The following is a 14,575-nucleotide window of genomic DNA, read 5'->3' on the forward strand; positions in this document are numbered from 1 at the left end:
GACTGTGAGATGATGTTGTAGGTCTTTGGAGCTGGTCTGTGGGTTGACTGTGAGATGATGCTGTAGGTCTTTGGAGCTGGTCTGTGGTTGACTGTGAGATGATGTAGGTCTTTGGAGCTGGTCTGTGGGTTGACTGTGAGATGATGTTGTAGGTCTTTGGAGCTGGTCTGTGGTTGACTGTGAGATGATGTTGTAGGTCTTTGGAGCTGGTCTGTGGTTGACTGTGAGATGATGATGTAGGTCTTTGGAGCTGGTCTGTGGTTGACTGTGAGATGATGTTGTAGGTCTTTGGAGCTGGTCTGTGGTTGACTGTGAGATGATGTTGTAGGTCTTTGGAGCTGGTCTGTGGGTTGACTGTGAGATGATGTTGTAGGTCTTCGGAGCTGCTCTGTGGGTTGACTGTGAGATGATGTTGTAGGTCTTTGGAGCTGGTCTGCGGGTTGACTGTGAGATGATGTTGTAGGTCTGTGGAGCTGCTCTGTGGGTTGACTGTGAGATGATGTTGTAGGTCTTTGGAGCTGCTCTGTGGTTGACTGTGAGATGATGTTATAGGTCTGTGGAGCTGGTCTGTGGGTTGACTGAGATGATGTCGTAGGTCTTTGGAGCTGGTCTGTGGGTTGACTGTGAGATGATGTTGAAGGTCTTTGGAGCTGGTCTGTGGGTTGACTGTGAGATGATGTTGTAGGTCTTTTGTAGAAGGTTCATACTGTCTTCTTCGGTTAAGCCTATTACTGTTTTGGTCTTTTAGTAAGACAGAAGGTTTAGTTTACCCGCTTTACAAGTTTCGACGATCACTTCCTGTGATCTTCCTCAGAAAAGGCTGGATGATGATGTTGTAGGTCTTTGGAGCTGGTCTGTGACTGTGACTGTTATCTGAGATTTGTCTTGGTCTGCCACTTCAGGCCTGAACTAGAACTGTGCCTCTGGTCTTCCAGTTCCTCACAATGTTCCTCACAGTGTAAACTGAGAGCTTAAATCTCTGAGACAGTTTTCTGTATCCTTCCCCTAAACCATGATGTCGAACAATCATTGTTTTCACCTCAACTGAGAGTTGTTTTGAGGCTCCCATGTTGCCACTCTTTAGAGAAGATGCAAAGAAGAGAAACACTTACAATTATCCTCTTTAAATACCTTTTTTTGAGACCAATTTTGCGTTCTAATAATTAGTGCTAAAAGTATTGAATCAATCAAATGACCTATAGTGCCTAAATTTATGCACATGCCTAATTGTGTTTAAATGAGTTATGGAAACTTGATTTCATTTCTCAAATATTTCATTGAAATTTCTTATCCAGACAACCAATGATTTATAAAGGAAAATCATGAACATTTTTAGGGGTACCCAAACTTTTGCACACCACTGTACATGACATTAAAAGGATATTTCAGGATTTTTGACATAGGGCCTCATTTCCTAATTATCCAGAGTGTTGCTGGTACCTGGAGATATTTTTTTTGTAATTCATGCAGTGCTTATGTTTGAAGAGTTTTGTGGCGCTAGGCTAGTGCAAAGCTAGCGCATTTCTACGGTATCAGCTAGCCTGCACTAAAAACAGTCTGACCCGCTCCACAGGGCACCTGAGACAAATCACTTATAACATCAGAATTTGCATTTGAATTTTATTTATCTTATATTTGAGCAGCATCAGCTTCGTGGTTGTATAAGCTACGCAGCGGCGGAGTGATCTGCTAGAAAATAGTCCCTCAAAATGCCATCATTCATGTGATGCAAGGTCAGTTATATTCCAAAACTTACTCTATCGACACAGACATTTATATGGTTAGTCTGGTGTTATAAGTGATTTGCCTCAGGTGCACTGTGGAGCGGGTCAGGCTGTTTTTAATGCAGGCTAGCTGATACCGTAGAAATGCACTAGCCTTGCATTAGCCTAGCGCCACGAAACTCATCAAACAAAAGAACTGCATGAATTACAATCTCCAGATATCAGCAACACTCGATAACTAGGAAATGAGGCCCTATGGCAAAAATCCTGAAACATCCCTTTAAATGACATGTTTCCCGTATCACCGGCAGTGTCTCGCCTTGGTGACTTTTAACTGTGTGTGAGATAAATAATAAACTACATAATCGCTGCCTTCTTCCGCGTCGAAAGGTCGATCAAAGCCATTTCCCGGTGGAAAGTATTGCGTTTCTCTCCCGGAGTGACTCCTATAATTTCAGCTGCAGCGTTAGATAATGTGGGCGAGTGTCCTGTGACCAGCGCCACGGCGATAATGACCTCTTTTCACTTTCCATCCATCACCGAGTCGGAGTCCGAGTCCTGCTGGAACTATCGCTCTCTCAGACACTTCGCTCACACTCTCAGCTCCAGGCCGGGACATGGGGCTTTACAAAGTGCACACATGAATCTCTCAGTCGTATGAAGCCGCAGACGAGAGCGTTCTGATTAATCCGAGACGTGGCGAGACACTTCTGAGTCACGTGATCAGCCGCCTGCAGGTCACACATCTTTGGAAACGATGAATGTGCCCATCTTTCGCAGTTGAGACGAGGGCTGGGCGATATTCACAAAAAATTAATATCTTAATGTTTTGGGGACTTTCTCCATAACGATGATGAATCATATCAGAAATATGTAAAACTCTGCTGCAAACATCTACATATTTGTGTTCTCATTTACCCTCCAATTTTCCATATTTTTCGCCCCAAATGATCTCCCATTTCATTTCTTGAAACCGGAGCTAAACTCAGATCTTCCAAACAGCGGTTTCAAAATGATCTCGTAGACGATATATCGGCCAGCTCTTGTTGAGACATTACACAGATTGCTTTTGGTCGGCAGATTTGTATAAAGCGTGTGAATGCCGGATGCAGGTTCTGAACAGTTCTCACGTATCCTTCCTCGCCTCTGTCTGGAATCGTGGGCTCTCGGAGTCTGACTCTGAGTCTGGAAGCGTGTTGTCTTCACCTGAGCTGTGGCTGACGTCACTCTGCAGCTGACACACTGTGAACGCTGTATTTTTAGACAAAGTGCCGCTCTCTGAAGTCTCTACACGAGCGGGAGGCGGTTTGGGCGACATCTGCTGGTGACGACGGGATTTCTTGTAACACTTTCTTTAGGCTAAAACATGTATAATGGTCCTCCAGATGGACTAAGCAAATCTATACTGTGGAAAGCATGAAGTATAATAGGTCAAAGTTCTACTGGTCAAATATAGTAGCTCTGTCATATTATTACTTTACTATTACATATTATTAAATTACTATTATTTTGAGGACCCCCATGAAAACGAGATGATTCATCTCTTGGGGCTGATCCTCTAATAAAATGTTCATAAATAAAATTACTTAAGTGGAAGTGCTGAAGTATTTGCCGCAGAAAGTCCAAATCCGTATTAGGAAATGTATCTTTGCTGCTTAAAAATTCTGAAAATCATCTGTGTTGCCCTGCAGGCCTGTCAGGAAACCCTGTGGACCTGGAGAAGCGTCATGCGGCGTTCGGTAAAAACTTCATCCCCCCAAAGAAAGCGAAGACCTTCCTGCAGCTGGTGTGGGAGGCTCTGCAGGACGTGACGCTCATCATCCTGGAGATTGCAGCCATCATCTCCCTGGGGCTGTCCTTCTACCACCCTCCAGGGGGCGACAGCGAGGGTAAGATATATGCACTCCACCCTCCAGGGGGCGACAGCGAGGGTAAGATATATGCACTCTACCCTCCAGGGGGCGACAGCGAGGGTAAGATATATGCACTCCACCCTCCAGGGGGCGACAGCGAGGGTAAGATATATGCACTCTACCCTCCAGGGGGCGACAGCGAGGGTAAGATATATATACACTCCACCCTCCAGGGGGCGACAGCGAGGGTAAGATATATACACTCCATCCTCCAGGGGGCGACAGCGAGGGTAAGATATATGCACTCCACCCTCCAGGGGGCGACAGCGAGGGTAAGATATATGCACTCCACCCTCCAGGGGGCGACAGCGAGGGTAAGCTATATGCACTCCACCCTCCAGGGGGTGACACCGAGGGTAAAATATATGCACTCCACCCTCCAGGGGGCGATAGCGAGGTTAAGATATATGCACTCCACCCTCCAGGGGGCGACAGCGAGGGTAAGCTATATGCACTCCACCCTCCAGGGGGCGACAGCGAGGGTAAGCTATATGCACTCCACCCTCCAGGGGGCGACAGCGAGGGTAAGATATATGCACTCCACCCTCCAGGGGGCGACAGCGAGGGTAAGATATATGCACTCCACCCTCCAGGGGGTGACACCGAGGGTAAAATATATGCACTCCACCCTCCAGGGGGCGACAGCGAGGGTAAGCTATATGCACTCCACCCTCCAGGGGGCGACAGCGAAGGTAAGATATATGCACTCCACCCTCCAGGGGGCGACAGCGAGGGTAAGATATATGCACTCCACCCTCCAGGGGGCGACAGCGAGGGTAAGATATATACACTCCACCCTCCAGGGGGCGACAGCGAGGGTAAGATATATGCACTCCACCCTCCAGGGGGCGACAGCGAGGGTAAGATATATACACTCTACCCTCCAGGGGGTGACAGCGAGGGTAAGATATATACACTCCACCCTCCAGGGGGCGACAGCGAGGGTAAGATATATGCACTCTACCCTCCAGGGGGCGACACCGAGGGTAAGCTATATGCACTCCACCCTCCAGGGGGCGACAGCGAGGGTAAGATATATGCACTCCACCCTCCAGGGGGCGACAGCGAGGGTAAGATATATGCACTCCACCCTCCAGGGGGTGACACCGAGGGTAAAATATATGCACTCCACCCTCCAGGGGGCGACAGCGAGGGTAAGATATATGCACTCCACCCTCCAGGGGGCGACAGCGAGGGTAAGATATATGCACTCCACCCTCCAGGGGGCGACAGCGAGGGTAAGATATATGCACTCCACCCTCCAGGGGGTGACACCGAGGGTAAAATATATGCACTCCACCCTCCAGGGGGCGACAGCGAGGGTAAGGTACATAAACTCCATATATTGCTCTATATATTTTACCAAGATAACCAGTGTCTGTGTACATTGGTGTATGAATGGGTGAGTGGATCCTTGCTGTAAAGCACTTTGAGAGCCTAATGTAGGTGGAAAAGCGCTATACAAGTTGAGAGCATTTACCATGTTAAAGACACATTGGACAGCGCCCCCATCAGGCCGGTCGCTGCTGTGTGACCTGTACCAGTGCGTCGTTCAGGTCGGTAGCTTTAAAACGCTGGTATGTTGTTTCTCATTGCAGCGTGCGGTCAGGTGGCCGGCGGCGTGGAGGATGAAGGCGAGGCTCAGGCCGGCTGGATCGAAGGTGCCGCCATCTTGTTCTCTGTCATCATCGTCGTCCTCGTAACGGCGTTCAATGACTGGTCCAAGGAGAAGCAGTTCCGTGGACTGCAGTCACGCATCGAGCAGGAGCAGAAGTTCACGGTGATCCGCAAAGGCCAGGTGATCCAGATCCCTGTGGCCGAGCTTGTGGTGGGAGACATCGCACAGATCAAATACGGTTTGTCGGGGTGTGGCCAGGGAGGCGTGGTCGCATGGCGTGGTCACAGGGTGTAGTTCTAACCCTGTCCTGTCTGTAGGAGACCTGCTGCCCGCCGACGGCATCCTCATCCAGGGCAATGACCTAAAGATCGACGAGAGCTCTCTGACCGGAGAGTCCGACCAGGTCCGCAAGAGTCTGGAGAAGGACCCCATGCTCCTCTCAGGTACGAATACTATTATACTACAACTACTACTACTACTACTGCTACTACTACTACTACTACTACTACTACAACTACACAACTATTCTACTATTACTAGATTACTGCTAATGATACTGACAAGGACCACATGTTCCTCTCAGGTATGAATACTACTACTACAGCTACTCATTTCTCATTTGATTGATGCGGAGTAGGTCAAACAATGGCAGTCCCTGCTGCTCAGTGCCGCTATACGCAGATGGATGGATGGATACATACATACATACATACATACATACATGGATACATGGATACATGCATACATGCATTCATGCATACATGCATACATGCATACATGCATACATACATGCATACATGCATACATACATGGATGGATACATACATACATGGATGGATACATACATACATGGATGGATACATACATACATGGATGGATACATACATACATGGATGGATACATGGATGGATGGATGGATGCATACAAAGATGGATGGATGGATGGATGGATGGATGGATGGATGGATGCATACATGGATGGATGGATGGATGCATACATGGATGGATGGATGGATGCATACATGGATGGATGGATGGATGCATACATGGATGGATGGATGGATGCATACATGGATGGATGGATGGATGGATGGATCATCCATCTATCTATGTATGCATCCATCCATCTATCTATGTATGCATCCATCCATCTATCTATGTATGCATCCATCCATCCATCTATGTATGCGATAGATAGATGGATGGATGGATGGATGGATGCATACATAGATGGATGGATGGATGCATACATAGATAGATGGATGGATGCATACATAGATAGATGGATGGATGCATACATAGATGGATACATAGATAGATATGGAATCACCCGTGACATTTTCATGCTACATTTCATTTCAACATTTCAATAAGTCGCCGTTGTCATGACAAACGGGGTTCAGTGCGAACACTGGGACGTGGGGAAGGAGTTCTGTAGAGACATGCTATAGAGAGAAGAAAATGCTTGCTTTTTCGAATGTCTCTTTAAATGTGTTCTAATTGATCTGTTTTAAGGTGTATGGGCAGACTAATGCCAGGGGGTTAGAAAAGGGAATCTCCTTTTTGTAAGTCCCCACGTGAAGGAGGGCTTGGGTGGAAGCTATAAGGTTTTCCTGTGTGTCTGAAAGTCTAAATGTCCTGTTTGTAGGTACCCACGTGATGGAGGGCTCCGGGCGCATGGTGGTCTCTGCCGTGGGGCTGAACTCTCAGACGGGGATCATCTTCACGCTGCTGGGAGCCAGTGAACACGACGAGGAGAAGAAGGTCAAGAAAAGTAAGGGCAGAGCTGCGTTTGAGTCGGCGGTTTGTGTGTGATTCTGAGAGAGAGTTTGTGAAGTTTGTGAAGGTCTGGACGACGGCGGAAACAGAAGCAGCTGAAGACGCCTCAGATGTTTGTTCCTCTCACAGTTCAGTCTCTCGAGCGAAGGAGACCAAAGTCAGTTTGGGCATCAGCACCGGGGCTCAGGGGCTGCTCCACTCACCTCCACTGTACATTCCAGGAACCGGGAGCTGGGGCTTTTGCAGACGCAGGGGCCTGATACCAGTTAGATTGTTCACGTTCTACAATCTGGACGCCTTTAAAATATAATTAAACCTTAGTGTATATGCGCTGACAGAAAAGACGTTGAACTTTGAGACCATGTTTGTTTCCTGTGGATTCTCACAGTAATGACAGAAATATTAGCCAAAGCCGAAGACAAGAAAAGCAGCATTTGACCCTTACTATAGTTACCATCATAGTATCTTCAGCTGCACCACCAACTGAAATCCAACATTATATTGACTCTTACAGCTTCAGCTTGGCCTGTTGTATTACTTTAGACTAGCCATTCCCAAAGTCCAGCATCCCCCCTTGTGGATCTTAAGATCTCACAGGGCCCACCAACACTATGAATTCACTCATTTCAAAGAATATATAATATTGTCCCAAATGTTCCCATTAATTTTCATAGCAATTCCCAAATAATAGTGATTACTTATAATGCAATTAATAAATCCAGTCTCATATCTCAGTCAGGATCAGCTTATTTCTTTGAAGTGTCTGTTGCTTCGCCGTAGTGCCATTGTTTTCTCCATTCATTCCCAGGGTTAGCATTCACTGTATCACTGTCCCATGTACAATAGATATTGGTCATGTGGTGTTAAAAAGTACAGAAACACTGTTTTATAGGAGGAAACAAATGTTATATTTGATATAAATGGAAGTGAATGATTTGAAGTGTTTTACAGAAGAAAATCCATGAACAAATGGAGCTAAAAGTGAAATAACATTTGAAAAAACAGATCTGACTCTGACTGAGTTATAACTAAAATAGATCAAAACATTTATAAGATAAGATAAGATAAACCTCTATTGATCTCACAAAGGAGAAATTCACTTGTTACAGTCGGCGTTACTTCACAGTCTTATTGTACAGTCTGACAGCAGTGGGGATGAAGGCTTTGCGGTAGCGCTCCGTCCTGCACTGAGGGTGTCTCAGTCTGCCACTGAGAGAGCTGCTCAGCTCTTCTACAGTCCCGTGCAGTGGGTGGGAGGTGTTGTCCATGATGGAGGTGAGCTTGGCCAACATTTGTTTGCATTACATTGCAAAACAGGTATCGGTTCAGTATTGAATATTTGAAATCGATACACTTACACTCTACTATGTTTTCCAGGATCGGCTCCAATAACCGATACTGATATCGACCCGATGCATCAGTGCTAAAAATGAACCTGTGTTAGAATGACTTGGTCTCTAAAGACGACTCAGATTTGAGCGACATCCTCCTGAGAAACGGCCAACGCTAAAGTCGTCACACCGTGAAAATCCCAGCCCCAGGTTCCACTCCCATTTCCAGTAGAGTGGGTTTAATCGCCCATCAACTTAAAACATGTACAATACTGCTCTAGCTAGCTAAAGTAGCCAATAAATTAGCTCATTTGATTAGCTAATTTTGGTTTTAATTAGCTAATCAAATTTTCATTTGATTTTAATTAATCAAATGAACTAATTTGATTAATTTTACTAATTAATGAAATTAGTAATTTCAGCATTTTTTTTTTTTTTTTTTATTGCGGAAATTAGGGAATAAATTGTACACTAAAAAAATGAATATTGAAAACGTGGAGAAAAATCAAGAAAAAAAGGCAACATTAAAAAAAAAAATGGGAATAAAGTTTAAAGAATTGGGGAAATTGGAAAAAAAATTGGAAAAGCTGGGATTTTTTTAAATAGCAAGAAGATATGATGAAAATTTGAGTAAGAAATTGGGGAAAGAATAATCAAAAATCCAGAAGAAAATGGGGGAAATTGGGGGGGAAAATTGGGAAAAGAAATTGGGGAAAATATTTTTTTTTTTTAATGAATAAAAAAGGTAGTAAAGTTTAAAATATTGGGGGCAAATCGACTCTGCCCCTGACGCTCTCCTTCGCTCAGAGACGCCTGTTTGAACCTTTTTGTCTGACGAGGGCTGTTCCATTGGATTCTTTTGCTTTGATTTATTTTTCTTTGTTTTTTGTTTTTGTTTTTTTTTGCTTCGTGCTGTGGCTGTGACCCCCGTTGACCTCTGTTTGACCTCTGTTTGACCCCTGTTTGACCCCCAAAGCCCCGCCCCACCCTCTCGGTCTGTCGTGTCGATCATGAGTTCTGATTGGCTGGAGTTTTGGGTTCGTCAGGTTTAAGCCAGAGGAGTGCGGCTCAGCGCAGAGACACGGACCACGTTTCATTAAAGCGACGCGCTGCAGAGAAACCACACTCCCCATCGAGACTCTGAGAGAGGGCGGCTCCATTATTGAAAAAATAATAATGACGACTATTTTTGTCATAATTGAAATCACGACTATTCAAACGGACATCTGGACAGTCATAAAAGTACAAATGATTTCAAGTACGCCCTGATTAAAGAGAGCTCCCTGTTTCACACCTGCCCCCTGCTGGCCAGCCCTCACACCTGCGCAAGTAAACTGAGCAGCGCGGCCTGATGACATCATCACACAGCGCCGTTTGTTTTTATGTCAGACAAAAGCATGAGCCGTGGCACGTGAAAAGCGAAGGGGAAATAATCCCAGCGGCCTGAAATAACGCAAGTCTGCTTTGCAAAAAAGAAAATGGCCAAAGAAAAAAAAATTGAAAAAAAAATTGAAAAAAAAAATTGAAAAAAAAAATTGAAAAAAATTAATAAAATTATAATCGATTTTTTGCGATTTTGCTAATTTTGTAATCGTTTACTGTTGTAATCGAAATTGTAATCGAATTTCGATTAATTGCACAGCCCTACTCTGAGACCGGCTGAATAGCATTTGTAATGGTTAGATCCTAACAAGGTCCAAAGTAAAGCTTCAATCTGCAATGAGAAGAAATGGGAGTGAGACAAACAAACATTTGATTGTCTGTTTTTGTAGCTGATCCAAAGATTCGGACCACATGTCTTTGTCCGGATGCGAAGGTTTTGACCGTGTTTGGGCTGTTGCGCCTCCATGGCTGCTGAGGAGCGCAGTAAAACTGTCAGGTCCAGAGGGTTATGCAACAAAAGGATCTGATTGTCTGGAGGATCCTCTGCAGCCCAATACCCATCAGAGCCACAGAACAGAGACCAAACATGGGACACTGACCGTCCTGATTGTTTCCATGGTTACTGACATCACAAGCGGATCCACCTGAGATGTTTTCAATGCCCCGCACAGAGAGGGGGCGCTGTAATGCGCTTCAGTGGAACAACGGAGCTTCAGGTGGTGGAGGGCAAAGGTCAAACGGCTGCTGGCTCTGTGCAGATAAGGTTAAGGCTAAGATATACAGTACGTTATTGTCCCCGTAGGGAAACGTGTCCTCTTGTTTTCAATAGTAATAATAATAATACCATCATTTTTTTGTTTTTCTCTCCCATTTCTTCTTGTTGCATTTTGAAGTTCACTTGGAAACGGCCGTAAAGTTTAGTCCCTTTGTCTGCACATGCGCCTGTGTATATTCCTCCTGTCTTTAGCCGCCGCTGTCTCCCACAAAGGAAATGACCATATTTGGATTACAGCGTCCTCTCATAGCCCTTTTCCACCAAGCTGGTGCCCGGTGCCGGTTTCAGAACCGGTTCCTTTGTTTTCCACTGAAAAAAAAAGACGCTGGCTCTTGGTTCCAAAATCTGGTGCCGGTTGGGAACCAATTAAAAGCTGGACCAAGAAACGAGCACCGGTGATGTCAGCGGCTGGGGGCGTGGCTCTCTTCTCCAGAAAACAATCAATATTAGTTAGTTTGTGCTTATAACTTCCTGGTGAAGCCAAAACAGTCTGTGGAGGAAACTGTTGTTTTGCTTTATGCTCTTTAGCTAAAGCAAGAGTTAGAAAGAAGAAATCAAAATGTTAACGGCTGCTGAGACAGAAACAGAAACGTATTTTTCTGTATTTTGTAACCAGAAGTGGCTGTAGTAAGATGTTGCTATCCATTTTTGATGTTGACTTCCCAAAGCGTTGCTATGACAATAGGCACAGCTCTCATTTTGGTGGAAAACCAAGTCAGTCTGGAACCAACCCGGCACCAGAACCAGCACCTTGGTGGAAAAGCCCTAAGTGTCACAGCCTTTCGTGCTACACGTGGATACCAAACATGTCAGTGTTCGTGAATGAATAAGAAAGACCAGGGAGTCACACAGCCATGTTGGAAGACATTTTACAAACTTCCAAAACTTTTTTTTTTTAAAGTCAAAACTTTACAAAAACGCTCCCGTTTCCTCTGCAGCGTCTTGCCTTCAATGACTGGATTGAACGGCTCCCGTATTATTCATGGCTCTCTTGGGGGCGTGTCCGTGTCTCTCTGCTCTGATTGGTCCATTCCTGCCACAGCACACACACACACACACACACTTGCACACACACACGTGGCTGTTCCTTTTTCGTTTTCGTTGTTATTTTGTGTTCGGTCCATGCTCAGCCCTCCACCCTCTCTCTCTGTCTAACAGGTAAAAAACCGGGACCCCCCGAAAATCGCAACAAAGGTAACCCCCCCTCCCATGACCCTCCCTCCTCACCCTCTCCTCACCCCTTCCTCACCCCTCTAACCCTTCATCCGTCTGTCCCCTGTGCTCTCGGGAGCAACTCTCCACCAATCAGAGCCCGGAGTCGGCCTGTCGCCGGGCAGATTAGGTTTGTTGCGAGATCCGATTTTTTTTCAGTCTCGTAAAAATCCATCTGGGAAAGGAGAAAGGAGGCTCGGGGCTGATGCGCAATAGTGTGGGAGTGAGTGGTTGGAGGGGCCGATGCCGCAGATTGGCAGCCTCGCATCCGCCAGTCTGCCCCAGGGCAAGTGTGGAGTGAATGCTTTGAGAAAAGGTTGAGCAGAAAGGAGCTGGAGGAGGGTTATTTCCGTCGCAGATGAAGTGCAGTGTTTCCTGTACTCCATTAAAGTCCAGCCTCCCGTCTCCATCAGGACCAGAACATAAACACAGTCTGAAATATTAATGCTGCGCAGGAGGAAGAGCTGCAGGCTCCGTCTGAGGAGCACATCGTTAATACGGCGAGTCGGGCTGGGTACCGGTGTGGTGGGAGGAAGGAAAACAGGTTCTACTGGGACTGAAGAAATAAAAGTATCTAAAGCAGGGACAGCGTTAAAGGAAGTCACGTCCTTTACCATTTTTTTCCCCCCAATTTTGCCTTATTTGTCCCCATTTTTATTAGAAATATTTTCCCTTTTTTCCCAAATTTTTTCCTCCTATTCCCCACATTTTCTCTGAATTTTTTTGCGGAATTTTCCCAATTTTTTCATAAATGTTTCCCCAACTTTTCTGAATCATTGCCCTTTCCTTTTTTTTTTTAGTTTTTTGTACGTTTTTTGGGGAAACCAATAATGTAACAGTACCCAGTCCTAGTGACAGCATAAGATATAAATATCCAAATCTAAACGGTGGAGTTGCTCTCTCGCTTGCTCTCTCGCTCGCTCACTCTCTCTCTCTCGCTCGCTCACTCACTCTCTCTCTCTCTCTCGCTCTCTCTCTCACTCTCGCTCTCTCTTGCTCTCTCTCGCTCTCGCTCTCGCTTGCTTGCTCTCTCACTCTCTCTCTCGCTCGCTCTCGCTCTCGCTTGCTTGCTCTCTTTCTCTCTCTCTCGCTCGCTTGCTCTCTCACTCTCGCTCACTCTCTCTCACTCTCGCTCACTCTCTCTCTCTCTCGCTTGCTTGCTCTCGCTCGCTCTCACTCTCGCTCACTCTCGCTTGCTTGCTCTCTCACTCTCGCTCTCTCGCTCGCTCGCTCTCTCTCTCTCTCACTCTCGCTCTCGCTCTCTTTCTCTCTCTCGCTCGCTTGCTCTCTCACTCTCGCTCTCACTCTCGCTCACTCTCTCTCTCGCTCGCTTGCTCTCACTCTCGCTCACTCTCTCTCTCGCTCGCTTGCTCTCACTCTCGCTCTCCCTCTCGCTCTCACTCTCGCTCGCTCTCTCTCGCTCTCACTCTCTCTCTCTCGCTCGCTTGCTCTCTTTCTCTCTCTCTCGCTCACTCTCTCTCTCGCTCACTCTCTCTCTCGCTCACTCTCTCTCGCTCTCTCTCTCGCTCTCGCTCTCGCTCTCGCTCTCGCTCACTCTCTCGCTCTCACTCTCGCTCTCTCTCGCTCTCACTCACTCTCTCTCGCTCTCTCTCTCGCTCTCGCTCTCGCTCACTCTCTCTCACGCTCTCTCTCTCGCTCTCTCTCTCGCTCACTCTCTCGCTCTCACTCTCGCTCTCTCTCGCTCTCACTCACTCTCTCTCGCTCTCTCTCTCGCTCACTCTCTCTCGCTCACTCTCTCTCTCGCTCTCTCTCGCTCTCGCTCACTCTCTCTCTCGCTCACTCTCTCTCTCGCTCTCTCACTCTCTTTCTCTCTCTCTCTCTCTCGCTCACTCTCTCTCTCGCTCACTCTCTCTCGCTCACTCTCTCTCTCGCTCACTCTCTCTCTCGCTCACTCTCTCTCTCGCTCACTCTCTCTCTCGCTCTCTCTCTCGCTCACTCTCTCTCTCGCTCACTCTCTCTCGCTCACTCTCTCTCTCGCTCACTCTCTCTCTCGCTCTCTCTCTCGCTCACTCTCTCTCTCGCTCACTCTCTCTCGCTCACTCTCTCTCTCGCTCACTCTCTCTCTCGCTCTCTCTCGCTCACTCTCTCGCTCACTCTCTCTCGTTCACACTCTCTCTCGCTCACTCTCTCGCTCTCGCTCACTCTCTCTCTCTCGCTCACTCTCTTTCTCTCTCTCTCTCTCTCGCTCACTCTCTCTCTCGCTCACTCTCTCTCGTTCACTCTCTCTCTCGCTCACTCTCTCTCGCTCTCGCTCACTCTCTCTCTCGCTCTCTCACTCTTTCTCTCTCTCTCTCTCTCGCTCACTCTCTCTCGCTCACTCTCTTTCTCTCTCTCTCTCTCTCGCTCACTCTCTCTCGCTCACTCTCTCTCTCGCTCTCACTCTCGCTCTCTCTCTCTCTCGCTCTCACTCTCGCTCACTCTCGCTCTCACTCTCGCTCTCTCTCTCGCTCTCTCTCTCTCACGCTCTCTCTCGCTCTCTCTCTCGCTCTCTCTCTCGCTCACTCTCGCTCTCTCTCTCGCTCTCTCTCGCTCTCTCTCTCTCTCGCTCTCTCTCGCTCTCTCTCTCTCACGCTCTCTCTCGCTCTCTCTCTCGCTCTCTCTCTCGCTCTCTCTCTCGCTCTCTCTCTCGCTCACTCTCGCTCTCTCTCTCGCTCTCTCTCTCTCACGCTCTCTCTCGCTCTCTCTCTCGCTCTCTCTCTCTCACGCTCTCTCTCGCTCTCTCTCTCGCTCTCTCTCTCGCTCTCTCTCTCGCTCTCTCTCTCGCTCACTCTCTCTCTCGCTCTCACTCTCGCTCTCACTCTCGCTCTCTCTCTCTCACGC

General features: G+C 47.1%; 1 protein-coding gene across 4 annotated transcripts in view; it reads left to right on the forward strand.

Annotated features, from left to right (window-relative positions):
• The window catches only part of LOC306962727 (plasma membrane calcium-transporting ATPase 1-like), a 120,501-nt gene that overhangs the window by 53,948 nt on the left and 51,978 nt on the right, over nucleotides 1-14,575 (forward strand). For 2 of the 4 annotated variants that reach the window (XM_079555978.1, XM_079555976.1), the window contains exons 3-7: nucleotides 3,416-3,613; nucleotides 5,236-5,493; nucleotides 5,573-5,698; nucleotides 6,903-7,028; nucleotides 11,681-11,716. In XM_079555978.1, the coding sequence (XP_079412104.1) occupies nucleotides 3,416-3,613; nucleotides 5,236-5,493; nucleotides 5,573-5,698; nucleotides 6,903-7,028; nucleotides 11,681-11,716 (744 nt within the window). The remainder of the gene's footprint in view (nucleotides 1-3,415; nucleotides 3,614-5,235; nucleotides 5,494-5,572; nucleotides 5,699-6,902; nucleotides 7,029-11,680; nucleotides 11,717-14,575) is intronic. The other 2 variants (XM_079555979.1, XM_079555977.1) reach the window with 1 other exon arrangement.

This window comes from Gobius niger, assembly GCF_951799975.1.
Source record: "Gobius niger genome assembly, chromosome: 5".
Taxonomy (NCBI): domain Eukaryota; kingdom Metazoa; phylum Chordata; class Actinopteri; order Gobiiformes; family Gobiidae; genus Gobius; species Gobius niger.